The sequence below is a fragment of the Poecilia mexicana genome, unplaced genomic scaffold, assembly GCF_051168715.1.
Source record: "Poecilia mexicana isolate PSO_F unplaced genomic scaffold, ASM5116871v1 scaffold_13, whole genome shotgun sequence".
NCBI lineage: Eukaryota > Metazoa > Chordata > Actinopteri > Cyprinodontiformes > Poeciliidae > Poecilia > Poecilia mexicana.
The window spans coordinates 28,530,975-28,557,059 of record NW_028263382.1 but is presented as its reverse complement, the minus strand read 5'-3'; the positions used below and the strand labels follow the sequence as shown (position 1 = coordinate 28,557,059).

Genomic DNA, 26,085 nt, shown 5'->3' with positions numbered 1-26,085 from the left:
AGAGGAATCTTCAAAAGGAAAAAAAAAAAAAAAAAAAAAAAATATATATATATATATATATATATATATATATATATATATATATATATATATATATATATATATATATATATATATATCGGAAGAGTTTGACGCCGTAATGCAAGAAATGAGATTTTCACTCATATTTGGGAGGGAGGAGTGTAAATATCTTTTGAAGGCAACGTGAATAAAAGGTCATAAACAGAAACTCCTTGTTATTGCTCTAAAATCTTTTGAGAAAATTTGTCTCAAATCTAATATTACTGACTGACTTTAAAAAAATTTAAGTCTTAATCTGCCGGCGGTACATTTCATTTTTTTTTTTTTTTACTTGAAGTCTCATTAGCATGTACAAAACATTATATGGACATTTTAATGAGTTTTTTTTTTTTTGCGTAGGTGGAGTGCAATATACATCACATTCATGATTGTGTGTATTCATCCCCTTGGATATTTAATGTTTTGTGCCATAATAATGCAGATGGCTGCTCTTCATCTGGGAACAATGTGAAACCTCTGCTGACTTACATTTACTACACCCACACAGCAGTAGAGGTAGATAGATAGATAGATAGATAGATAGATAGATAGATAGATAGATAGATAGATAGATAGATAGATAGATAGATAGATAGATAGATAGATAGATAGATAGATAGATAGATAGATAGATACTTTTATTGTTCTCTATAATAATTTCTATACATTTCTCTGCCGCGCAGTACCAGATGAAATGAAGAGCCTGGGGGTCCAGATGTATTTTTCCTGCTCCTACACATTGTGAGTCATCTCGCCACGCTAAGCTAACCCCTCCTTCATCTACCTCTCTCTTAAGGACGGCACACTGGAAGAGAGCCTTCACTCCCAGACGAGCTGTTTGACTGTCACCTACACAAGCTAATGGAGCTCTTCAACACGACACCCGATTTACTTTCTCAGCTCGAAACCTGTCAAAGCAAGACAGGCGACCAAATCCTCCCTCCTCCCCCTGTTTTTTTTTTTTTTTTTCCCCCACCAAAAGTTGTGTTTAGTGATGAACAGGGAAATCTGTGGGTTTTATAGAGAGGAGGAGTTGGTCTCTAGTTTCTTCTGGGTGAGATGCAACACGGATTTCTGGAAGACAGCTCGTTTTTAAGATAAAGGTTTACATTTCATGTTTATGTGGATGAGTCGTACAGTGAAACAGAACTCATAAATGAGCTGTATTAACTGAGGTCCCGTACACACGGACATGACAATGGCATGTTTTAGGTAAACAAAAACAAAAAAAAAATAGAGTTTTTTTTTGCAAAAGAGAAAGAGGAAAGAAAATGTGACCCATCTGCTAGTTTGGAGGGAAACAACTAGGCCAGGTTGTCGCTACGCATGGCTGAGATAAACAAGATGCAGGGGTTGAAAAGTAGCATGAAGCACAAAATGGAGAGAGACCTCCCCTTATCCACCAGTGGATGGAAACTGTCCGCTCCACTCCTGTGAAAGTTTTTTGGGATTTTGCAGTTTCCATCAACTGATTCTAATGCAATACTTGAAAATGTGGGTTAAAAAAAGCATAGATGGAAACAGCTTGTGACAGAAAGTGTTCAGCAGGTTATATTGTTGTATAATTTAAGCAGTTAATACTTCAGACTCAACTGTAACTTACTATAAAACTTGTCACTCCAGTAGCTGTAACCAAAACCAAATCGACATACTTACAAAGAGACATATCTCAAAAGAACTGCAGCTGTAATGGCAGCAGAAGCTGATTGTAGCACAAAATTAAACAGAGTGGAAAACATATGCATGCCACACTAAGAAGATGTTTTGTGAGTAAACGCCATGTCAATTTTTTCCTCCACATCATACTAGCGTGCTGCCTGTTGATGGTTTATGTCAAATAAAAAAAAAAATACAATGTAGTTTGAAGTAACAGCGTGACAAAATGTGAAAAAGAGAAGTAGCATCAAAATGCAGGACTGAGATCTGTTAGTCACCTCAGCAAAGGACATTTCATTTTTGAGCTTTATGTTTATTAAACTATTTTTCAGTTGTTTTCTTTTGTCAGTTTTTTTTTTTTTTTTTTTTTTTTTTTTTTAGAAATCATATCTGTGTTGAACAAAAACGGCACATAACAATCTCAGACAAGATAGCATTTGAAACTAGATGCTGAGCCACTGGGCCGCTGTGTTTGTGTGTCTGTGACAGGCTCTCTATTCACCAGAGCACAATAACGCCTCCCAGTACAGCCTCCCCACTGTCCCGTCTGGTGGCCAAGTGGCAGAATGCAGACTGTTCTACAGTATGGTCTCTCTCGTTTTCTTTTTTTTTTCTGGTTTTAGGGAGACACGGTCATTCATGCAGAGCACAAGAGCCCAGTCATTTCAGGAATGACTACCAGCATTCAGAAAGTGTGGGGGGGGGGGGGGGGGGACAAAAAAACATTGAATTTGGGGAAGCGTTTGGCTTGAGTTTGACAGGAGGGTAAAAGGGCAAACGTCCAACCACCGAACCGCGTACGTAGCGGCACAAACAGGCATGCAAATTTGTGGCCCCGAACCATCCCACCCTGTTTCAGTTTCCTGTCAACGGTCACAATGCTATCGGGCAACCCATCCCTATCTTATCGAGTGCAGGCTCAGACATGGCCAGAAGTTCGCAGAGTGTTTCTGTTTGAGAGAAAGAGGGTTTGCTTGTGTGTGTGTGTGTGTGTGTGTGTGTGTGTGTGTATTTCCCGGGGGGTATAAGCAAATGAATTCAGTGCACAGGAATGTACAGCTGAGTGTTTTCTGATGGGAAAAAAAACAACAACTTTTTATGCTTCTGATGACCTCCATATTTAGTTGTTTGTTTCTATTACTTTTGCCAAATGTTGTTCTAGAGTTGTTGTTTTTTTCAGCACTAAAAGAATTAGTATGTTTTTTTTGTAATAACGCTCAACCACTGCCATAAACATGCTAATGTATTTGATGGAAACCAAAAAAATTCAATGATTTTGTCAGTAAGTTCATACACAGGTTGACATTTGTGTCATTTATGGGTTTTTTTTCCAATATTTAAAATGCTTCATCTTGACATAAAAGTTGATAATATCCCCCTTTTCTCCCCCTGTTGAAATCTGCTACAAAGACATCCGGCGATGGGAAGAGAGATACGACATTCCCTGTGAGCTCATCTTGTCTCACGTCAGATATCCACTTCAGCCTGCGATTGTTGATAATCTCTGCACATTCGTCTTGCTTCTCATTCCAGCTGTTTGAAGCCTAGGAGAATACCTCCATCCTGTCCTGGCTTGAACACTTTCCCCGCACCGCCTACAGTTCTCTGAAAATAGACAAATAACCCACAGGGAGCATGAGACACATTCAGAGCTCTGCACCTTTAGAAACAGTAAATTGCCTTTCGCCAAGCGTGTTGCGATCACGTCCCCCCTCCCCGCCTCCCCACTTTGCTCTCCGCGCTCCTTCCCCCCCCCCCACACATGGCCCTGCGCGGCCAAAGAGACGTTTACTTGAAGAACGTTACGAGATGAAAGTGGAGAGATGAGAGACGGAGCCTTTTTAGTTAAATGTGTGTCAGACCTATCTGCTATGTTACGTCATCTGAACTCAACTTGATCTGCAGAGGGAAACCATCCTTATTGTTTTGACTTTTTTTTTTTTAACTAAGTTTTTGAGTGTGTGGCATCAAAGTGGCTGGATCCTGTGAGCAAAATCCCTCTAGTTTCTAGGATGTAATTAAAAGTGTTATATATAATCAAGAAAGTCTGGCTTTCTGGAATGAAAAGGGAAATATTTTGGACTGGTGCATCTACACTCACACAAATAATTTCTCGTATTTCGCTCTGGGCTTCACAGATTTAAATATCTATATCTAAAAAAGGCATCAATACTGACTGTAATTGCTTGAAACGGAGACATTTCAAGCATACTATTTTAGATTCTGTCTTTATCGACTTATTGGACATAGAAATAAATAACACGCTGAACAAAAAAAGATCGAATTTGCTACAAATAATCAAATTAAGTTTATCCAAGTAAATACGTTAAGTTGTCATGTTAAAAAAAAAAAAAACAGAAAACGTAAATAAAAAAATGTAACTTGATTACGGAGCGATAAATTAACTTTTTTTTAAGTTGGAACTCCATTTTCTCGCTAACAAGATGCTACTACATAGCGTTTGTAATGAAACACAAGAAAATTGTCTTGTTGCACAAAAACAATCCATATACAAAAAAAAAAAAAAAAAAAAAAAAAAACTATGGCATCCTATTAAATACTCAGTTCTCTGAACAGAAGTGCTCACATATGGGTGTAAAGTGAATCAGTCCCTGTGGGACGGGGGTCAGTCTGCACCTCGAGTGAAGGAGTTCATTTAGCTTAAGTGATCCACTCAAGCTAAATGAACTTAAGAGCAAAGTGTGCTGTGGCGAAGAAATACTTCACAAAATAATGTAAAGATTCAATCAACTTGTCCAGCTACATTATGGCAATGAGACATTTCGCCGTGGGCCGAAATACGGCGAGCGATCATTCATGTCGTAAGATAGACGGACTACAAGTTGCGTGAAAGCTCCCTGATGGGCCTTTTATGTCAGCGACACATACAAACACATATAAATATGAAGCCGAGCGGCTCTGTGCCAGCTTATACTTGCCCACAAATTACAGTAATAACAGGTTCTACATGTTGCCAGCAGATTGAGAGACGGCAGACAACTGCAGTCACCAGCAATTAAACGGTGGTGTAAGTGTGTTGTTGTCATGGCGACTAAGCTCTGAAATTCTGTTTCACATTAAAATGCCGCTGCTTTTGTTAGTGTGCCTCTGCATCCTTAACCTCCCCTTCCTCAGGTTGCCTGGCTCTTATGTCATCCCTGCTTTCCATCAGTCTGTAGGAGAACATCAGACGCTGCACCAGTTCACCAGCTTGTCTCCACCACCAGCACCACCAGTCTTTGTGTCTCTTTCTGTTTCTCTCCCTGCTGTGCCCTCATCCATGTCACCATGTTAGACAGTTAGGAGACACATTGTGGCACAAGATGCAGCGGTGGGGGTGGATGATTTGTGCCACAGGGGTTTTACAGTCCGTCTCCCCTCCACCACACACACATTTCTAAAGGAAACGGCGCTGCATTGTTTTGCCCCCGGTGTGCGGAGAGACACCAAGGTAAATCGCTTTATTTGCGAGCCGCCTAGTACGAGAGAGAAAGCCTGACTGGAGATGTGTGGGAGATTTGGAGTGTTTCTGATTTCTGCGACCTTCCTTTTATTTATTTATTTTTGTCTGTTTTAATGCAGTCTGGTTCTGCTGCACGGCGCTAGGCAGGTATTAAGCTCAGACCGTGCACAGCAGCCATCAGGTCTGCGTGTTTCCATGTTGATGTAAGTAGTAGCAGAATTGGAGGTGTGTCTGAAAGATAAGCTGAATATCTTCAAACACATTTGGAGTTATTGTTTTTTTTTTTTTGTTTTTTTTCTTATGTCCATTGTTCATTGTGCCAGGACCGATGTGTCGAGGGAGGTGGCTTTGTGTCAGCCACCTGAAAACTTTGACTTTGTTGTCTCTAAGCTCTGTAACTTTTAGCGGTGCGTTCAGGGCCGCCGTCCAATTGGAAAACTCGCAGCCAAACACGATGCTGCTACCGTTGCGCTGCGCAGACCTAGAGCAATGGCTTATTATGAGCAAATAATTTCATTTTTGTTTCATCAGACCACATAACAGGTCTCCAAGAATTGAAATCATCCTATAATCTTCTTTTTTTTTTTTAGCTTAAATTGTGTGAATAAAACCATAATATGTCAATACATGAAGTCAACTTTATTTGTTAAGCACATTTCAGCAAAAAATACAGTAACCAATTATGAAACAGCAATAAACATTTGGTCAAATAGCATCATCAAGATGATCAAGAAAATATATATGAAACTCTGTTTCTGTGTTTTGCTGGAAGTTTCTTCCAGACCAAATCAAAATCTTATTAAAGGAATAATAATCTCATTACACACACACACACATATATATATATATATATATATATATATATATATATATATATATATAAACATAATCTCATCATTCTTTTGACACTTAGAAAATGTGCCATAATGTTGGTAGATATAAATGGCCTAAAACAAGATAAGTTTAGCGATCAAAGAGGGAAAAAAATATACATAGAGAGAGTTTATATTTCAACCCTAAATAAAGTTTACTTACTGACATGTCTACTAAGACACCCAATGGAAACCAGAAACACCCAGGAAACAATTCAGACCTTGGAAGAACCTGCAGACATTTCACAGTAAAGTCACACCCATTCTGCAGAGTCGCATGCACTTCTTACTCTATGTCAGCGACTTTGCCTTTGCCTCCAAAATCTATAAAAAAAGTTAAATATTAAAAAAAAAACAAAATTGAGAGAAAGGTGAAAACACATACAGCCAGGAAAATAGGTGGTAAGAACAAAGGGGGAGGGGGAAAGGCTAAAAAAAGAAATACACGAAGTTGATTTCTGAGCTATGGCTCAGGGGAGGCTCCATGACTCAGGTAGGCTCATGGCAAGTTGCCTGGAAATAGACAAGCAAAGGCAGGTAGGCAGGAATCAGATCAGCTAGAGAGGAGGAAGAGGAGGAGGAGGATGGAGTTGGAGCAGAGTGAGAAACGAAGAGAGACCGACAGATGACGACCACACAGGCCCGGTGGGTTCTGCTGTTATGCAACAAGAGACGAAAAGGTGCAGACTAATTACAACGCACAATGCAAGCAAACCTCACTGAAGTTGGTCTAATTGTGAGAACAGTTTGCGTGCGTGCGTGTGTGTATGCATCTGTGTGTGTGTGTGTGTGTGCGCGCGCGCGCTGCTGTCTTTTCATGCAGGATTTATCTTTGCCCAGCAGGCAGTGGTATACCATATGGTCCACACCGAGTAGATATTCCTAAAGAAACACGTTCGACGCTCACACTTTGACACAAAGAGACGCGGGCTCGCACGTGGACGCTTCACACGCAGACGCGTTGCGTTCGCGTGCAGAAAATGTGACGGGGAGGAAGTTGAGAAAGGCAGACAGACACTGGTAAGCGAGATAGAGCCATCTGCCCCGTTGTTGGATCTTTGCTGAGATCCACGAAAATCACGAACCACACAATTACACAACGAACCAAGCTAGCTCTATGCTGAGAGAAGCGGTGGGTTATGGTCGCTTAAAATAAATAAATAAAATCGACAGGAAGCTTGAACCGGTTGAAGACATGAGAGGGCGCCTTACCCGAATTCCCCTCAGACATTCGGAACCCCGAAGGAAGCGGGGAGGCGGTGGGGGGTTGGCTATGAGTCCGCTAAGCCCCCAGAGCCCATATGGTCTGCAGGCACACCCCCCCCCAAAACGACTAGACAAGCCCAGAGGCTGGAACCCCAGAGAAGAAACAATGAAGAGACTGAATGAGCATTTATATGTGCGCTCTATGTCTTCCAGGAGAATCGTGTTCATGTGCACACGTGACGGCTATTTGTTTGCTAGCGTTCAAGGCTAAAGAGTTTTTTTTTTCTTTATTTTTCTGATTAAACTAGCTCTACAAGATAGGCGACATGGTGAAATTTATGTGAGCACGAGTCACGGAAAATAAATAAGATGATTCTGTGCCCTCCGATGTGTCGACACTTCTGGTGTTATTATGAATGAGAAACCTGCAGCCTTGCCACATCCCTTTCCTTGTGTGTGTGTGTGCGTGTGTGTGTTTTCCCTCTCTTGGCTCAGATTTGCTTCCAACTCCTTTTGTCTCCTCGTTGTTTTATTTGGCTACGTCTTGTTAAACAGTTCGAACACACTTTTAGCTTTCCTGACTGCTTACAGCAAGTAGGCGGCTTCTCATTATGTCTGCCAGTTTGTGCACTCAGTGATAACCATCCCAGTTATCAACCTTAACAGAGATTAGGAGGGGCCTCGGAGAGTCAGAGAAAGATCAAGAGAGACATTCAACAGAATAAAGATGAGACGGGTAATAAACTGGATGCTTTTCCACCAAGTCACTCTTGAGGCATTTATGGGATTGAAAGTTGTACCGACACAGACAGAAAGAGGGGATTGACATGTAACAAATATTCAGCTTACTTGCAACTGATTGGCAGAAGTTGTACATCATGCCATCAATGTGTGATCTATTAAGCATCACGCAGGAAATTCTTTGGCTTTGTTGTTTTTTGGGGGGGTTATGACCTTGGTACCACACCGTCTTTGTGTAAAAGATACTGGAGTCTTTTAGATGCACGAAGCCGACCTTGAATCAGAACTGGCATTACTCATTGTAAGCGAGTTGGACATTGGGCTGTCCGACAAAGATTTTAACGTGGCTCCAGTGTGAAAACAAAGAGACCGAGTTACACTGAATGTAAATATAGACGCGACACTTGGTCATGAGCTGAAGACGTTTTGCAACAGATCCGTTTCTCTCCAGTATTGTTTGCAAATCTGTCTAAATCTGTGACGTGCCACCTCACAGATGTGGCAAGGACAGGTGTCGATAAAAGGACATTCTGAAATGTGCAGAATGGGTCAGGAAACCAGTCAGTATCTGGTGTGACCCAGGCCTGTCACAATAACAAATTTAGCTGGGTGCTAATTGCCCAACTCTCTGCATTAAGGAGATTGAGTGATTTAAAGGCTCATTTTTATTCTATTTTTTATTCTTAACCACTGCTTCAGGTTAACAAAAGTCATATGCGAGGACATTCTTAATAATTTTGCATTATTAATGAAATAAATCATTTTATTATTGCTTAATATAATTAGAATTAGCTTTAGTCATCAAGTTCATGCACGTAAATATCCTCGTTTTTGGAAATTATCCCAGAAGTTATTGCAATAAATGATGTTGTTTAGAGACAATTTTCAACTAATGGCAAAAGAATGCAAGAACACGCTCTCAGAAATCAATAAATGTTCTTTGCAGTTTAAAGTTTAACACTGGAAGTCTAACACAGTAGGTAGCACAGCAAGAAGGTCCTGGGTTCGATTCCCGGCCCGGGGTCTTGCATGGAGTTTGCATGTTCACCCTGTGCAGCACCCGGGTTCTCTCCAGAGTCCAGAGTTTTAATGCAGAGAGTTGATTCTTGACAAGAGGCCATTCGATCGCAACACGGTCAGATGGTCCAAGAATAGCTGATAAAGTAAATTAAGAAAAATGTGAGTGGGACAAATAAGAGGGGACAGGCCGAGACATGCCATGGAGGGGCGGGAGAGAGAGAGAGACGGAGGGCAGAACGGAGGAAAAGTGAAGGGAAAAGGACAAGAGCAGCAGAAGAAGCGACACTGAGTCACACAGCAAGACAGGAAGTCTTACACGGAGACACCCTTCCTTCCTGTCAGCACCCTGATCACCAACACTGGACACCATTCAGTCTCACATCACATGACACATGTGACAGGAATTATGGCGCAGCGCAAGTGTTGTGGCTGTGCTTGTTCCTGTAATGATAAAGCGTGTGCCTAAAGGGGCCGCCTTCAGCGAAACTAGAAATTAAAAGAATCCAGTGGGTGAAGATCGTCTTCCTAAGACAAGATTTTACAAAAATCACAATAGCAATAAAGCATCTGTAACGACATCACCCTCCAAAATGTGGACTTCTGACTCGAGATCCCCGTGTGACAGTTGTTTCTATATCGTTGTTTTTGCGCCACCAGAGATTTTATTTGGACTGCATGTGAGAGGAAAAAATGTATTTGAAGTCTAATGATTGACTTTGGAACGGTACTTTATCTCCTCAGAACAACCTCACTTAGAGCTGGAAACAGTTTTATTGGCAAAATGTAGAAATGCTCAAGGACTGTGAATACATAATCAGAAGTGCAATTCACAGAAATAGGCCTTAATGTAAAATTTTCAGAAAATAATATTCAGGGAATAAAAATAATAAAGTTCAGACCACTTGAAATGAAAAGCAAACCATTTTTTTCTATGTCTGGCATTAAAGCAGATTAACTCTTTAGGTCAGCGAGAGTAACCAAAAGATTTTTCAAATTGTTAAACTCTAAAAATGTTTCGTAATGCGTTCTTTAAAGTCTGAAATTTAGAAAGATATCCCTAAGATTTAGAAGCATTACCTTCAAACTCCACGAGTTTAGGCAAAACATTGGGGTATCCTCTCACACAATGTTTTTTTTTTGTTGGGTTTTTTTCATATGCAGATGACAATTTGCCGGATTATTTTTTTTTTGACCCAATCCTCCGTAAACAACTGGTTGATGCTTACAAGAAAACTCGAACAGGACACTGTGAAAACCGGCGCCACCAAACAATACGTTTTCAACGTTTTGGCATCAAAAATCACGACTTCCCGTCAGTTCGCTGCAAAAGGCCGCATGTTGGTTGTCCACAGCGTGAGTGTAATGTGGGTCAGTAGACTGAGGAATCGGCGTCTCACAGGACACTTCCTCTTCCACAACACAATGCAGGATATGAGCAATTTTCCCAAAGTCTGGCCTCAAAAAAAAATCCTGAGAAAACGACACACTTTCAGAGGGTCACATGTGGGGCATCTGGAACAACTTTATGATAACTCATGCCGTTAAGGTAAAATCCGTCCCCCGATGCATTGCCAAAACTCTGGTCAACATGAAAAAAAAAAAAAAAAAGCCCATAAAAAATAAAAACATGGCACTGGTGTTGGTGAAAATGAAACCATGAGTCATGCAGTCATACCTAGGAGATGTTGACAGTGATTAGGCTGGATGGTTTTACGTCACTCAGGTTGTTGCTTTTATCACACTTATTTCCTGTAAGCGCGTTGACAGTGAGACAGAAACTGTGGCGCTCTGGGTGCGGCTGCTGTGTAGTTTTGTCGAGTGAACTGTGTGACCAGTCAGCTGTGCCACATGCTGATGTAGCTGAACACACTTCCTGTCATGACCAAATATAAAGGGAGACAAAAAATAAAAGGTGCTTTCTGGATTACCAAATGAGGAATCGATATCATTTGAAAAATAAATTCACGGGGAGATAGGTTGTGATTTGCCATTTTAGTTTCATCACCATCAATATTAAGGATTTTTAAGGCACCAAATAAACCTTTAAAAGAAAATATTTGCGGTTTCTTTAGCAGGTTGTTCTTCTGCAGTGTTCTTTTTCTGCTCCCTGTTTTCTTTGGTTTATAAAAGGAAATGTTGCGTAAACGTGTGTCAGGAGAGCAGCTCGGTGATAAATCTGGACTCTTGGGGTGAAAGAAAAAGGCTAAGGTATAGAAACGGAAGAAGAGAGAAAAAAACATCCAAATTCATCTATTTTCTGTCCTCGGTTATTCTTGCAGGGTTGCCAGGTTTGCTGGTGTCCATCTCCAGCTGCGATTGGACGAGAGGCGGGAGAAGGATGCCGCTAAACCCCGTCCTCTCTCCTCCGGCCACATTTACACCGGATTGGCTGAGGTGAGGAGGAAACGGGGCCGGGGAAAACTGGAGCTGAAAGCTGATAGCAAGTTACTTTTTCTGAGGCGCATTTAAAGTCTCTGTTTGTTTAAAAGCCCCAAACGCTGGAGAGCCAGGATCAAATAATGAGTGAAGACAGATTTCTCTCACCACAGGGGGGTTCAAGGTTCAAGGCCTTACTGAGATCAGTCACCCGGTCCCGCTGAAGCAGACAGAGCAAGACGCTGCTTTCCCCGAAGGAGTCAGCAGAGCAACAATTGACAAAGAAAGAAAAAAAAACAACTATTTCATTTGACAGATATAGATTTTAGAAATATAGATGATACAGAACTGCTTTGTATCATTGAGTTAGCAGCTCTACAGCCACCTGGAAGGTATTTTTTTATGTAATTATTCATTTGTAATTACAAATGTATTGAAACAGGATTGAAATCAGATGTAATTTCAATCATTACAGACATTAAAACCTCTTACACCCTCAGGGGGTAGAAATAAATTTAAACTTAACATTTTGGGCAAAACCTTTATGCGGAATAGTTTTTGAAAGATTAAAGCCTCTTTTAGCGGATAATAAAAAATAAAAAAGAATTTAAAGGCACGTGGAGCCTTTGTTTACAGAGCGAGCCGAGGCCACGTGGCAGCTGGACCCACCGGTGGGTCCGTCGGGTTCTAGAGGTTAAAGTCAACAATTTTAAGACTGAGCAGTAAAGTGGATTATGTAAGCGCACAGTGTTTCTTCTGTCATGTAAAAAGATGCAGAATAGCCAAAACAACAGTGCAAATGCAATAAAAATAAAAATCAGGACCTGAATTGATTTTTAACTCTTTTTAGAGACTGATACATGATGGTTAACATCTGTAATAAATAACTATAAAGCAACACTTTATTTAATTGGGTCTCGACTGCATCCCAACAGAGCTTTCTGAGATCTGCAGCCATGAGCTGAGCACACTTTTTGTTGTGTCTGTGTGATTTATAGACAGGATGAACAACATCACTTTAAAACATGGCCAAAAAAAAAAAGAAAAGAGCTCCAGCTGCTTAGAACATAAATATTAAATATATAAGGGATAACTCAACTTTTCCCCAACGCTGTGACATCTTATTCTTGTAATGAGGAACAGCTGTTAGTTTAAAAAAAAAAAAAAAAAAACATCTTTATCAACAAAATGAAACAGCTATGGCACAACAATATGTGGCCAGGAAATGGCTCATGTGGGAATAAGATTTATATGTTTCAAATTACTTTCTGCAGAGCCCATCAGATGCTGGTGTAGCTTGTGCCACAGTAAAAACATGGAGTCTGGGCAGCTGGAACTTTGTGTTTTCTTGCACACGACCGCACATTTTCTCACTCTGTAGAATGTAGCAGTAATCCTCCAGTAATGCTGCCTCTTACTTGGCAGGATGAGACATTTACAGATTTAAAAAAAAAAAAAAAATTAAAAACCAAGTTAATCCAGATGCAAGCAGCAACACTGCATTAGTACCCCTAAAACCAGTCAGTAAAGTTCTTGACATGTTTTAGAAATCGATGTTGGTGAGAAACTGAAGTCCTGACAGGATTTTTAGATGGCTGGTGCTTGTTAGCATCAACAAGTTGCATTAGCATGCAGCTAATTATAACATGGCTCAGCTTCAATTAGCCTACCTTCTTCAGAACTTGCCTATTGAGTGGGCTCAATCCTCAATTTTTTTCTATTGTGTTTTAGTGCAGATATTTAATTGTGAGTTATGCTGCACAGTGTTTATATGACACTTAAACCTGCTTAAGTTAAACTGTATTTTGAGCTGCTGATGAGGAAAATGTATATGAATGTCAACAGATGCACAAATAATGCACATTAAGGGATATATGTCTGTATGTATTTATGTGATGTTTATGTTTACACAAGAAGAGTTGACAAAGGCCTACACGAATTAGCCAACCAGCAGGCATGTTATCCTGTTCATCTAAAACAGGTCAGGTGACATTTTCTGGATGAAAAGGATAGTGAGCTACTGAAATGTGGCAGGGAGCCAGAAGAACCTGTAAGTCCATCCATATTGGTCTGATGGGAGGTTGGCTGTTGCAGTCCATGCACACGAAATTTTATATGTGTGTATATATATCTTATTATTATTATTTCTGTATTTATTTCCAGTCTCGACAAATTAATGGCATTTTTAACATTTTCATTTATTTTCAATTTGGCACTATTTGCTTTCCATACATCACTACCCACCACTTCTCTGTTGTGGAAAACTGTGCATGGATGTTCGTCCTCAAACGGCATAGACACAAAAAAATAAAACTAAAAATTTAATTCAAATTCAAAAATACTTTGTTGATCTCCAAAGGAAATTAAATGTTGTTGTAACTCATATTAAATCATGGATTCTCTTCCTTGATGTGTGTCAGTTCGTAACTACGTTGACCATTTTTGTATGATTAGTTATTCTGTGTATTTTCAGGGGGGGTTTTTTGTGTCGTTCACTTTGATTTTCGGATACATGGTACTGCAGTGATGCGTCATTTTGTTGTGTGTTTATTAGCGACTGACGGGTAACGATAGATCTAATGGACAAAGAGCAGAAAAAGTCAAAGGACGAGCCAGAAGGTGTAACCATGGTCTTATCAGTAATTTAGCTCTTTTTTAAAATCACTTACTGATCGGTGACGTCTAAAAAGTGGGATTTTAAAACCACATTAAAATCAACAGATATGCAGTGATATAAAACATTATATTTCATTGCTTTTAGACACTCCTTATATTTAAAGTTTGACCGGTTCCAACTTACTTCTCTCACCAGAAGTGTTTTTGTGGCTTCAGTATAAATTTTTTTGAAACACTGATGACAACAACGCCGCTCCGGTCCGCACTTCAACTAGATTAAGAAAGCTAATATAATGCGATTTGAAACATGCAACGTTTTATCAAGTTTTCCTTTATATCTTTTTCTTTTATGTCTGACTTCACATATGAAGCTGTAGTCTTCAATAAACTCATCTCTCGCAGAATGTCGAGGTGGCATGGCGTGGATTTACTCTGTTTCGATATGACCCACGTTCCAGCGCCGCTTCAATTCATCACGTGCAAATAAAATTGAAGTAAAACTTAGTTCCCCCTGCTTAAAAGCTTAGAGCTTTGCTTTAAATATCATAACATTTGATGACCTGCGCTTCAGCTGCTAGGACGCAGGAGCACCTTCGTCCATAGAATTGGTTGGACTAAACATGGAAAACAAGAATAGTGGTTGAAATAAAATCAGACCGACTCACCAGAAGGTGCAACACAAACCTGTTTAGATGACAAGCCGATAAAAGTCAAATGATGCAATACTTCCGTAGCTTCCCAGCTGCCGGTCGGCTCACGTGGCGGAAACTTGATTTGCATGCTTCCCAAACATGACACATATTTCACCTGTGATGGGACTTCAGAGGAACCACAAATTGTTTTTTTTTTTTAATTGATTATTTTATGTAGCCAGTTTAAAACTACGTCGGTTACCTGTGCGCACAACCCGACAGACTCAACAATCCGTTTTGACGGTAGCCAAGCTCGATTACAAATCAGGCCCTGAAGCGTTAATGGTTCTCACTGACACCGGTGAACAAAAGCTATTAAGACCATAAATCAGTAGTTCTGTCCGCCTGCCTTCTGTGGCCTAGTTTTCCATTCAGATGGAGCTGTGGTGTGAACCAAGACAACTGTGCTATGATTACATAAAGATGGGCATAAGGAGCAGTTTGTGGCGCTGCACAGTGAGACGGCGTCCGTGGGCCTGTTTGGACAAACTCACTCTTTGTTTTAATCTTCTTCTTTTTTCCCCCCCACTTTCTCTCAGCAGCTTATTCTTTATATTTTGCAGTTTTTCTTTTTTGGATGACCTTCCCCCTTTGATTGTGACAATCAAAGCAAAGCACAGAGAGGACCATAAGAGGCATAACTAATTCAACTCACGAAAGGCAAGTGCAAGGCTGAAGCATGTGATCATACGCAAACCACCTCGAGCTCAAGTTTCTCCGTCCCTCTTCAATCCCTTCTGCAGCGGCGGCTAAAGACATGCCCAGACATTACAGTTGAAGGAATGGTGGGAATGAGAGGAATTCTGGGGCATTCCCGTCTTGGCACAGCCAGCGCAGAGCGAGAAAGTCACTCCCTGGTTTTCGAGCACACAGGCTGGAGCGAATGAGCGACTGCCAATTATGACCTCTCCTCCGTGGATTCTTATAATACGGATTGGGTGTAGATAGTTCAAGATGTTTGAAGTGAGGTTCTGTTGAAACATGAGTAAATATTTCAGCTGTCTCTTGGTGTGTGTGTTTTTTTTTTTTTTTTTTTTTTGGTGTCAGTCCAGACACAGAAGCTAACGACAAGTCCAAGAGGGGCCAGGACCGCGATGGGCCTTCGTTACGTTAAAACACCAATGATGTTTTAAGAAGCTCAGAATAGTTTGTCACATTTGCACTATGCAGTTGTTTGCATAGAAGCAGATACTTATCTATACAGGAAGATGAAGATACGAAATTGTACAAAGAAAACAGACACACCAGTCTCGTGCAGGTATTACGTGATTGTGACCTTTTAAGAAACCAACTTAAAATCATCCTGAACTACTGGTTAAAGTTTATACTCGCGGGAAAAATCTGTCGGTTTCAGTCCAGAACGCCGTTTCTCTTAAAAGGACCCAGTTAGCAAACCCAAACGCTGAGCGATGCGTTAGCTCCGGGCATCTGGACAAACACACAGCATGATGTTGGACTGTTGCAGGGACCCAAACTGCACGTGTGTTTAGAGGCACACACTGCAGCCAAACTGGTGTGTGCATCTGTGTGTTCATGTGTGAGAGCTAAAAAAAAAAACAAAAAAAAACAAAGCTCAACCAGCCTTAAAGGGTAAGACAAATAAGCCAAAGATGGCTATTTCTGTTGTTGTTACGATGATGCAACAGGAAATGACAGTAGTAGAAGATGATACAAAAAAAAACTAACACCGCTACTTATAAACTAAAGGCAAGCACCGACACACAAGAGTGTTTGATAAATTACTGCAGAGTGATCTGATGACGTGCCGCAGTTCTCCGATGGATGGAAAAGCGAGAACAAAACTAATAGGAGCAAATGGCTTCCAAAAGAGCCGTGCTCACTGCGACAAATGCAGCACACAACAAGAACATCTGCCAAGAAAAATAAGGAAGGCAAAACCAATCTGTTGAACACAAGAGCGCTTCAAAAATAGCCCCGTGACGCTTGGAGAGAAAGAGAAACCTGTAATTCAGCAAGGAGCCTGTATAGTGATTAAGTCCCATGTAAAGAAAAAAAAAAAAAAGTAAAAAATGCAAACACACACACCACCCACTCATGCTGTCTGTGTTGCTCCGCTTCCTGTCAGAGCAACTGCAAAACACTTAAATTGAGACAGCAATATTCAAACTTAACCTTCAGTTTTTAGGCATGGGCTTAACTATTAACAATATGTTGTTAATCCACCTATCATTATAATAAGGAGAAGTCACTCAGAAATGAGTGATGAAACACACCAGCCACCATTCCAGCAGTGTCTGATCCCCCCCCGCCCCCACCATAGGTCACAAGGTCACCATGAACACCCATACCACCCTCCCCACCCAAACCATGGCAACCACTATCACATGACCATTTCCCATGACCCAGCAACCGCCACCATGCCGGGTCACTTGAGAACGTAAGCCTCAAAGATTTTCTGTCAGCGAATAAAAATCAGCAAATGCATAAAAAAGAAAAGACAAAAAAAAAAAAGGGAACACTCAAATAATGCATAAAAGAGGTCACCGGGGAGCCTGATTGAAACGCAGAAGACTTTGGTTTTTACTGTTGTGCAGCGAAAGAGATTTGGGAAGTGAACGTTTTACCACTTTCCTCTTTATGAAAAGACAGATCAAAAGAAACAGGAACTCAAAAAAAGGCACCCTTCTTCTCCAAAGGGCAAATTCTTCTGCTATCAGATGTTTACGCCACAGCGAGATACTAAAGCGGGGCTACGGCAGAGGCAGCGGCGGCGAGAGAGACGAGAGGGAGGGAGGTTAGCGTTTACTGTAACTGGGGAATTTAGCTGCAGAAAACTTCCCCCTTTCATCCACTTACCACTCTGACTGGCTTTATTATTTTTAAGGCAGACTTCGACTTCAGTGCCGTCCTCGCCCGACTACACTATCTCTATCATGGCCTTGAAGGAAACATGCTATTAGCTTTGTCTTCACGGAGATAACGCAGCTGGAAAGCAGACACTGCTTCCAGTTGGATGTTAAACAGAGTTGGTGGGAGGGGGTGTGATCTGTGAACTGCTATCAACAGTTTGACAAAATAAACGAAGACCCTCGGCACGGAAACCGAACATTAGGTGGTGAGGGTGTCTTGTTGGCTGTAAGAAATGAGAAAGAGAGAGAGAGAGAAAAAAAAATCAGTGTGCATGTGTGAACATGCACACGCTGTTTCTATTTTCACTCCGAACACGGTTGACAAATAATGTACAAGATCCTTGTGCACACATTATGGATGTTCATTTGGCAACGCAGAAGAAAATCACTTCACAGTGATAAGAATGTACCCTAGAGAAATCAGCTGATGATTGAAATCAGATCACTTTCAGGTGGACTCGCCACTGATGTTTGAACTTGAAACTTGGACCAGCTCCAAGTTCAAAAATCAAAGGTTTTTCTGGTACAAATATTCGCCTGGCCATTGGCTTGCTATGCAATTCCGCTTGATTCTCATCGCCCTTCAGTGCTCCGTCTGGGACTTCTCCCATTGAGCTGAATTCCTCCATAAACTTCAACTGGGACAATCAACAAACAGAAGTTGTGAACAATGACATTCATTTTTTTCCCCACCGTTTTAAAACTGCACCGCTTGTAATTTAGCAACAGCAGCAGAAGAAGTGAAGAAAGCCCTCAGTCGGCATTAGCCAGGCTTACAAATACTGAATTAACATTAGCACCCATCTTGTTTGAGTTGCAGTGGACGATGATTGTTTATGGCGCAGTCAGTTTTGTTAAGCTTCATAGCGTTGAATCGGCACATTACACAAGTCAAGGCTAAACGTTAGCGATTGGGTAACATTTAAAACTTCAACAGAGTCCACACCTCTAGCTAGCAATCGTTTCTCAATATCCAAGAATCCTGACTGGGTTGGTTTTTACCTGGCTAGCAAAATAACAATACCAAGCAGTTTTCTGGAGATTCATGGGGTTACATTTTCCTTTTGTAATGCTAGCCACACTAATCGCTAAAAACGAGTTTCAAATGTCAACACTACAATGATTGTCTTTTTTTTATTGTCTCTGTTGCTAAAAAACATATATATATTTTGAAAGTTCTTCTTTACTTTGTGTAAGAGAAATCGTAGTTGTCCAAAACAGGCACGGGCAGATCAAACCTTCTCAAAAACTGGAGATCAGAATCGCCCCCATAAAAATCCGGTCAGTTGAGTCTTTAGCCATATCCCAAACCTCGCAGTCACACGGTGCACACGATACTATACTGCTTACGCGGGGCTAACAGATACCCCAAGCATGCAGTGTCCCACGCAGCAATCTGAGCCAACGCAGGACACTGACAGGCAGACACATCTGCTCCAAGAGAGACCGGACTCCATTTGGAGCTTATCTGGCGTTTGTTTACTCCGCACCCCTCCAGCCACGCTGTGGTCGGCCCAGTCTGCCGGGTTTAAGGTAGCGCTGGAAGGTAAACAGAAGCTGAATAGCGGCGCTAATCGGTCCCACCCACCTCCTCTCCGCATCCCACGACCGCAGCTGGGATGTTACGGTGCTACACCCACGCAGCTAAAGAGACATTTACCCAAAGAGCTGGCCATGTCTTAGAAACGCATCAGGAGATGCCGGGTGGATAGAAAGACTTTGAACTTGAGAACAAGCAAAGGCGATATTCAACAAGCTTGTTGTTCACTACAAGTCGTCTTTACAAGGTCTGCTACATCTGGAACGTCCTTACACACACACACACACACACTCATATCATCTAGAACTGTGAAAACGAACAAGGCCAAGTTACTCATCTTGTTTTCAATCTACTCATAACAGATACACCCCGTGCTGTTTTTTTCTTCTTCTTTTTCTTTCAGATAGACATTTTACGTCACAGTGGTTTCAGCGTTAGCCACAAAGAGAGTTTTGTTGTTGTAGCAGAAAGGACAGCGTGGCTCAGCAGCATGAGAATGAAAAGTAAGAAAATTGGATTTTTGAGTTACCGAAAAGAGAAAAAAAAAAAAAAAAAAACTAGTGGCTCTTAAAGCGACAAGTTACAGTTTGCTTTAAGTTTCGACATGAATCTGTGGCCACGAAACGCAGTGTACCAACAGCAGAAAGTGCAGGATTTACCCCCCCCCCCCCCAACGGCCTACTTCCTGTTAGCTTGTTGATAAGGTAAAGATGTATGCCATTCATACAATTCGGCGGTTTTGGGTTGAGGTTAGACTACTTTAAGCTATAAACACCCTTGTAAACATTGTCATAACCGGATATTTTTGAGTATTTATGGAAGTTTCAAGAAGAGTTTTAGCCCTATCCCCAACTGATCAAGACCAACATCGTAAAGTTATAGCGGTAGATGTTAAAAAAACAACAAAAGCACAGCCTCAAGTTTTTTTTTTTTTTAAAAATGCAAATTGTATTAAAAGAATTGTCTTTAAAACAGCCAGCTGTTGTATGGCTGATTTGAAATTAAACTTACAATCAGTTTAGATTCGTCAACGGTACATCATCACATTTCCTGTTCAAAAACAACAATAACAACAAAAAAAAAAAACAGAACAAACTGGATTCCTTTGAATAAACTGGTCTGAAAGGTTTAAGCGTTGTGCATTGTTACGACACCGAGGTTGGTTTCAGTACCTGTGCATTTCAACAGAAAAGAAATATGGCCAGACCAAGCAGATGCCAAAGAATGCAAATCATCACATGAAAAAAAAAAAAAAAAAGAAGGCCAACGTAATACAAACAGATTTCCACCTTTTTTTTTTCTACTAACAACAAAAATGAAACCTGCTGTCGTTAATCAAGTTCACATAATCATCCCAAAGAAGAGTTCACAAGCTTGTGAATGGCCACGTCGACAGAGTTCTTTTGGTGATGCGTGTGTAGGTTGGCACAAAATCTGAACGGCTGATTTGTTTCGGAAAGGCACTCGACACAAGGGGCGATCAGGATCAGGTCAGCGTCTCCATGGCGCTTCGGTTAGTGTGAAGGGAAAAATGAAAGAAAAAAGTGGCACTCGTATATATTCCACCGGCAGATATGTGGTTTTCTTTTGACTTTGGAAAGGAAGAGAAAACGTAGGATTTGGAGTGTCATGGAGCATTTCTTCCCTCCCTCCCCCCCAAAAAGAAATAAAAACATTGTCCTCCTCATCAACTGTGCAGTCATTTAACAAAATATATATTCTATCTCCCTGTCTTCTTCCCATACAGAAATACCCATTTTACGAGTTCCTCTAAAGTGTTAACCTTTGAATCTATTTTTTTTTTTTGTTGTCGTTTGTCTTTTTTTGTTTCCCGCTGGGAGTTTTAGTTCCGGTCGGAAAGCAGGGTTGGGATTTCTGAAACTCTCGATCCGACTCTGCGTTGACGTCGACGGTGGACGCTTTTGATTGTGCAGATACTCCGACCCAGCAGAATTCCTGAAGAGTGGGGCCCTCCCCTCCGCCTCGGTCGCTCCCCTCCTCCTCCTCCTCTTCCTCCCTCTCCACCTCCTCCTGTCCCCTGCAGCATTCCTCCCTTCATTTTCCTCCAAGGCCAGGGTGAGACACGAAGAAGAGCTCGACAGTACAGACTAGCTGCAACACACTTCCGTCAAACAAGACAAGAGAGAGGAGGTGAATTCACAACTTCACATGAAATATTGACAAAGTACATTTGCTTTCTAGGTTTATTTTTGGGATATTGAATGAAAAAAAAAATATTGGTGAACTCTAAATGTGACCCAACTTCATTCGTGAAATTACACATGCTGACTAGTTGAGCAACTCGCTCCTCTCTATGTTAAACAAATTCAGCAAACAGGTTTGTGAAGCTAATTAGGTCAGGGAGCTCTTGCTCTCGCAAGTTCTGCAAATTAGTTCCAAACTTCTCCAATCTGCTTTGTAAAACAATAAGCTTCATATGCCTTCCAGTAAGAACTATCCTGGCATTTGATTAGGAAATACTGGCAAAAAAATAAATAAAAATCTAACCCAATTCTACAATCCGTCAATCCATAGTTTGAATACATCTTACTTGTTATTTTTTTATTTATTTTTTTTTTAAATAGGTATACCAAGTTTTAAAAGTTACACTTTTATTACTCACGCACCAGTCAGCTGGCTGAAAGTGAGTTACTACCCTTTTTTTTTCTCTTTTCTGGCCTCTAAAAGCACCGAGTCATGACACAGCAACTAAAGTAGCGAGGCCCATCACCTCCGTTAAGGTATTGCTGTTTTAAAACCACTTTTTGGTAAGATCCGAGTAGACATTTTACTATCAACAAGTCTGCTTGCACTTCAGCTACTTAGCTGCGTCATCATCCACTCACAAGCAGCCACTTAAATGTAGCGGGCTGCACGTTTGTTGATTCCAAGTGATAATCTAGAACATACCCAGATTATCATGCATTTTTTGCTTCCGTCATTCCTATTTGTGAAATACCAAGATTTGTGGTTTAAGTATTGGTTTAAAGAGCACCGTTTGATTTATCTGAAGTTGAGAAAAGAATTCTAAAAGAATATCTAAAAAGTAATGAAATAGTCTCATCTCATCCAAAACATCAACGTATTTAATTTGTGAGCACATACTAAATCAGATCACCCGCTTAAAAGATGAAACATCTTTTATCTCAATTTCTCAATGTTGTCAGGATGAATATCTGAACGTGCTAAAACATTTCATGGTGTCATTTAAGGAGAATGGTTTGATTGACATATTTTGAGACTTGCAACACTTTAATATAAACTGTGGAACATAATTTAGATCTGAAATACTTTCAGAACTTTTCCCCCCTTAATTATTAACCTCCACACATGTTTTGGGTGATCGAGAGATTCTCTGATTAGTACTTTTTGCATTTCTTATTAATATTGCTGTTTTTAATCTAGATTAAAAGCAGAATGGCAGAAAGTTATGACTATGGACACTTTAAATTACTCCATTTAGACAGAGTTTACTTCTGTAATTTTACTTTAGTGTCACACATCAAAATCAAAATAACAAAAAAAAAAGTTTTCAGTTTGAAATTAAGTCAATTAGATATGGTTCAACTTTTTGAAACAATGAAACAGGGATATTCAAACTTAATCCCATCTTACTTCCGGGCTACATCAGAGTGATGATCATCACTCTCATTGAGGAAAGGCCACCTTTTTAACTTCAGCTGGTAATCTGCTAGCAAAATCTCCAAAAACTACAAGCTAGTTACCAGGCTAGCTACCTAAATTACAGATCAATCCTCCAATTTTCATTTGATTGGAAAGGCAATTAGTTAAAAACCTAATCTCCCTATACACTCCCTTTTTCATCACAAAATAAACTTCCATCATTCCAAGACTTGGACAAGTATAGTTGGTATATCAACCAGCTATGTTTCAATGCACTTTTCAGAGTTCAGTAAAGGTCTGCTAAAGTTTGGACACATATTTTTTTGATGCATAAATGCAGGTGATCTTGTAAGTTTCTGGTGGAACTATAACTATATCTCTGTGATAAGTCATGTCTTGTTTTGTGTCCATTGCAGACATTAGGGGAAAAACATAATCTGAATCAGCAAGTCAGACCTCAAAGAAAATGGGAAATGAGTATCAGCATGCAGGAAAAGTTGGATCAGTACATCTCTAATAATTGTATACTACATCTACAAATATAGGAGCTGTAGGGATATTTCCTCATTTTCTGGTTTAAAATGACAGGAGATTGAACATGTTGTGGATTTGTCAATAAAGATGTATTGCAAAATGCTAATATATTTTACCTAGGCTTATACCATGAGGGTCTCTTGCCAGCCGATTCAGAAAGCTACCAAAACATATCAATAACATACGAATCACATGCTACAGAAATGTGACAGCTGTCTGTGGTGTTCGGTTGTGTGTAGACTTACCATTGCAAACCTAAAACCGAGTAGAGAATAAAACTTTATGATTGTCCTTTTTTTTTTTTCCTTAAAGAATCACACAAGGCGAGCAGCACTTGCCGCCGCCATTTGGTGTGTTGGCATAGTTCATCTGTCGGACTATCTCTGCAAACAGTTCGTCCACCGACGTTTTATTTTTGGCTGAGGTTTCCATGAACGGGCAGTTCCACTCGTCCGCCAGAGCTTTCCCCTCACCGGACGAGACCTCCCTCTCGCCCTCCAGGTCCACTTTGTTTCCGACCAGGATCATTGGTACCCGCTCATACCTTTTGACCCGAATGATCTGGTCCCTCATGGGTTTGATGTCCTGGAAGCTCTGCTGGTTCACCAGACTGTAGACCAGGATGAAGCCCTGTCCGTTTTTGATGTAGAGGTCTCGCATGGAGGCGAACTGCTCGGTCCCTGCCGTGTCCAGGATCTCCAGCACGGACGGAGACGAGTCCACTTCGATCTCCTTTCGGTAGAAATCCTCTATCGTGGGGTCGTATTTCTCTATGAAGGAGCCAGTGACGAACTGGACGGTGAGCGCGGATTTCCCGACCCCGCCGGACCCGAGAACCACTACTTTGTACTCTCTCATGGCTCTCTCAAAGCAGCCGACACTCCTGCTTCCTCTCCGCTGTTGAACCCGCTAGCCGCCCCTGCTGGCTTTCAAACCGCAGCCGCCAGCACTTTTCCGCGAGCTCTGGGGCGGTAAAAAAAAAAATGGGGTGTGGCCGTCAACTGTCGTCCTCCGGGAAGTAAAATGCAGGTATTTTCGGCTCCAGGCTCAGCATTTATACTGTAGCATGCTGAGGTCCCGACAACAGCCCAGCCGGTTCTTGTCCGAGCTTCCCCCGTTTTCCTTCACGCAGGCAGCCCCCGTGCGTTGACTGCTCTCATTGGCAGACGTCAAGCCACCCGTAGCATAAGCAATAGCGCTGTTGCTCACTTTCAAAATAAAAGCACTGCATTATAAAATAAACATTGATATTCAAAAATACATACTAGTTTACATTTCAGGCCCTACTAAAATAAAATAAAATTTAATGCAGCTTTAAATTGTTATTTTTGACTAACTAGCATTATATTGTCGTAATAATACCCATGTACATGGCGTTAGTTGCCTGAACTTCTGGTTTAATTCTTGTTTATTTCGCTAACTTGACACCAGCCTGTCTCAGCCCTTCCTGCTCTCACTTTACGCATTTGCGTCCTACGTCACCAAATAGAGATTCTGCCTCGCTCAGTTAAAGGTGCAGTGCCGTTGCTATCGCACAGTCAACACAGCTACTGCCCCCAGTCCTCTCCTAGACCTGCCACACCTTAGTTTCGACATCACTGCTTCTTGGGTTTACTGTTGCTTGAGTCATTATACAGCTTACTGGAAACTTCTACCTGTAGAGATACCTGCAATCAGTTTGTTGCACAATAATAACAAGGAATTGAATGTGTGTGTGTCTGGGGGTTCCCACTTTGTAACATGAGATGATTCTGTGGAACAAATGAATGTGTTTCTTTAGACCCAAACAAAGATTCTTATTTTATCTTTGTTTGGCTTTGTTACATTTTTTAAATTAGATCAAAATGTCTTACAAATGTGTATTTTTAATTAGAGCCATCCAAAGTTTGAAAATCCTATTTAGGGGTCCATACATTTATTGTGAAGCCTGTTTTGAACCAGCTTCCATTGTCATTTCTTGTATTGCTTTCACTTGAGTATTCGGTCCATCCTAGGAAAAAATAAAATAAAATTACAAGAATAAAGTCATAATATTATGAGAATAAATTGTACAAGAATACAGTAATAGTATTAACAGAATAAAGTTGAAATAATACAAGAATAAAGATGCAATAACATGGATAAATTCATAATATTTCAAGAATAAAGTCACAATATTATGAGGCTAAAGTCATAATATTATATACTTTAGTCTTATATTATTTTGACTTTATTCTCATAATAATATTACTTTATTATTGAAATTCTACTACTTTATTATGATACTTTTATTATTTTTATTTTCTTAGCATGGCCCTAATACTAATAGTTTTTAATATTTACAAGATTACAAAATTTGGCATGCTTTTATTTCCCCTTTTTTTTTTTTTTGCCAGACAATTGAATGTTATTTTACATTATTTATTAAATGAGAGCAGTTCTTATAAAGAACTGATTTAAAACTGAGAAAGTTATGATTTTTACATGTTCAAATACCATCATAATTTAGAGATGCAGATAGAAATCAGTCAGTGACAGGAGTTGGAGGATTTTCAGCTTGATCTGCCATTTGGAAATTAAAAATGGCATCCTGACAACACTCTTCACTGTGCATGCTGCTACTGACTGAAGAACACTCAAAATGAGCGTTTAGTCAGTTAAAGGGAGGTGTTTTAATCAGTCAGGGATAACAATAAGACTTATTTAAAAAGAAATTGGATTTTCTAGAGCATGTTGAGCCATGCTCATTACAGCAACATCTGAGTACAAATGAGTGCCGGATTTTTGATAGCAAAAATGCTAGATATATAATAAAAAATAATAATAATAATAATCA

At 40.4% G+C, this 26,085-nt stretch overlaps 1 protein-coding gene and 2 long non-coding RNA genes across 3 annotated transcripts in view; 2 read left to right on the top strand and 1 right to left on the bottom strand.

Annotated features, from left to right (window-relative positions):
• Positions 1-15,705, top strand: part of LOC148155868 (uncharacterized) — a 28,262-nt gene extending 12,557 nt beyond the window's left edge. Inside the window, exons 2-3 of the long non-coding RNA XR_015765122.1 lie at positions 11,298-11,412; positions 15,266-15,705. This is a non-coding gene — a long non-coding RNA (uncharacterized LOC148155868). The remainder of the gene's footprint in view (positions 1-11,297; positions 11,413-15,265) is intronic.
• LOC148155867 (uncharacterized) overlaps positions 1-20,207 on the top strand; it is a 138,679-nt gene extending 118,472 nt beyond the window's left edge. Inside the window, exon 2 of the long non-coding RNA XR_015765123.1 lies at positions 20,034-20,207. This is a non-coding gene — a long non-coding RNA (uncharacterized LOC148155867). The remainder of the gene's footprint in view (positions 1-20,033) is intronic.
• Positions 20,208-20,692: 485 nt separating this feature from the next.
• On the bottom strand, positions 20,693-24,431 carry LOC106927078 (ras-related protein Rap-2b). The gene is made up of 2 exons (XM_015002391.2): positions 23,516-24,431; positions 20,693-21,234 (listed from the first exon to the last, which is right to left on the bottom strand). Exon 1 carries the CDS (start codon positions 24,126-24,128, stop codon positions 23,577-23,579), a length of 552 nt encoding a protein of 183 aa, XP_014857877.1. The 5' UTR covers positions 24,129-24,431; the 3' UTR covers positions 20,693-21,234; positions 23,516-23,576.
• Between the last annotated feature and the right edge of the window lie 1,654 nt (positions 24,432-26,085).

Coding starts and splice junctions, on each gene's coding strand:
- LOC106927078 (XM_015002391.2), bottom strand. CDS start 24,128: ATGAGAGAGTACAAAGTAGTGGTTCTCGGGTCCGGCGGGGTCGGGAAA.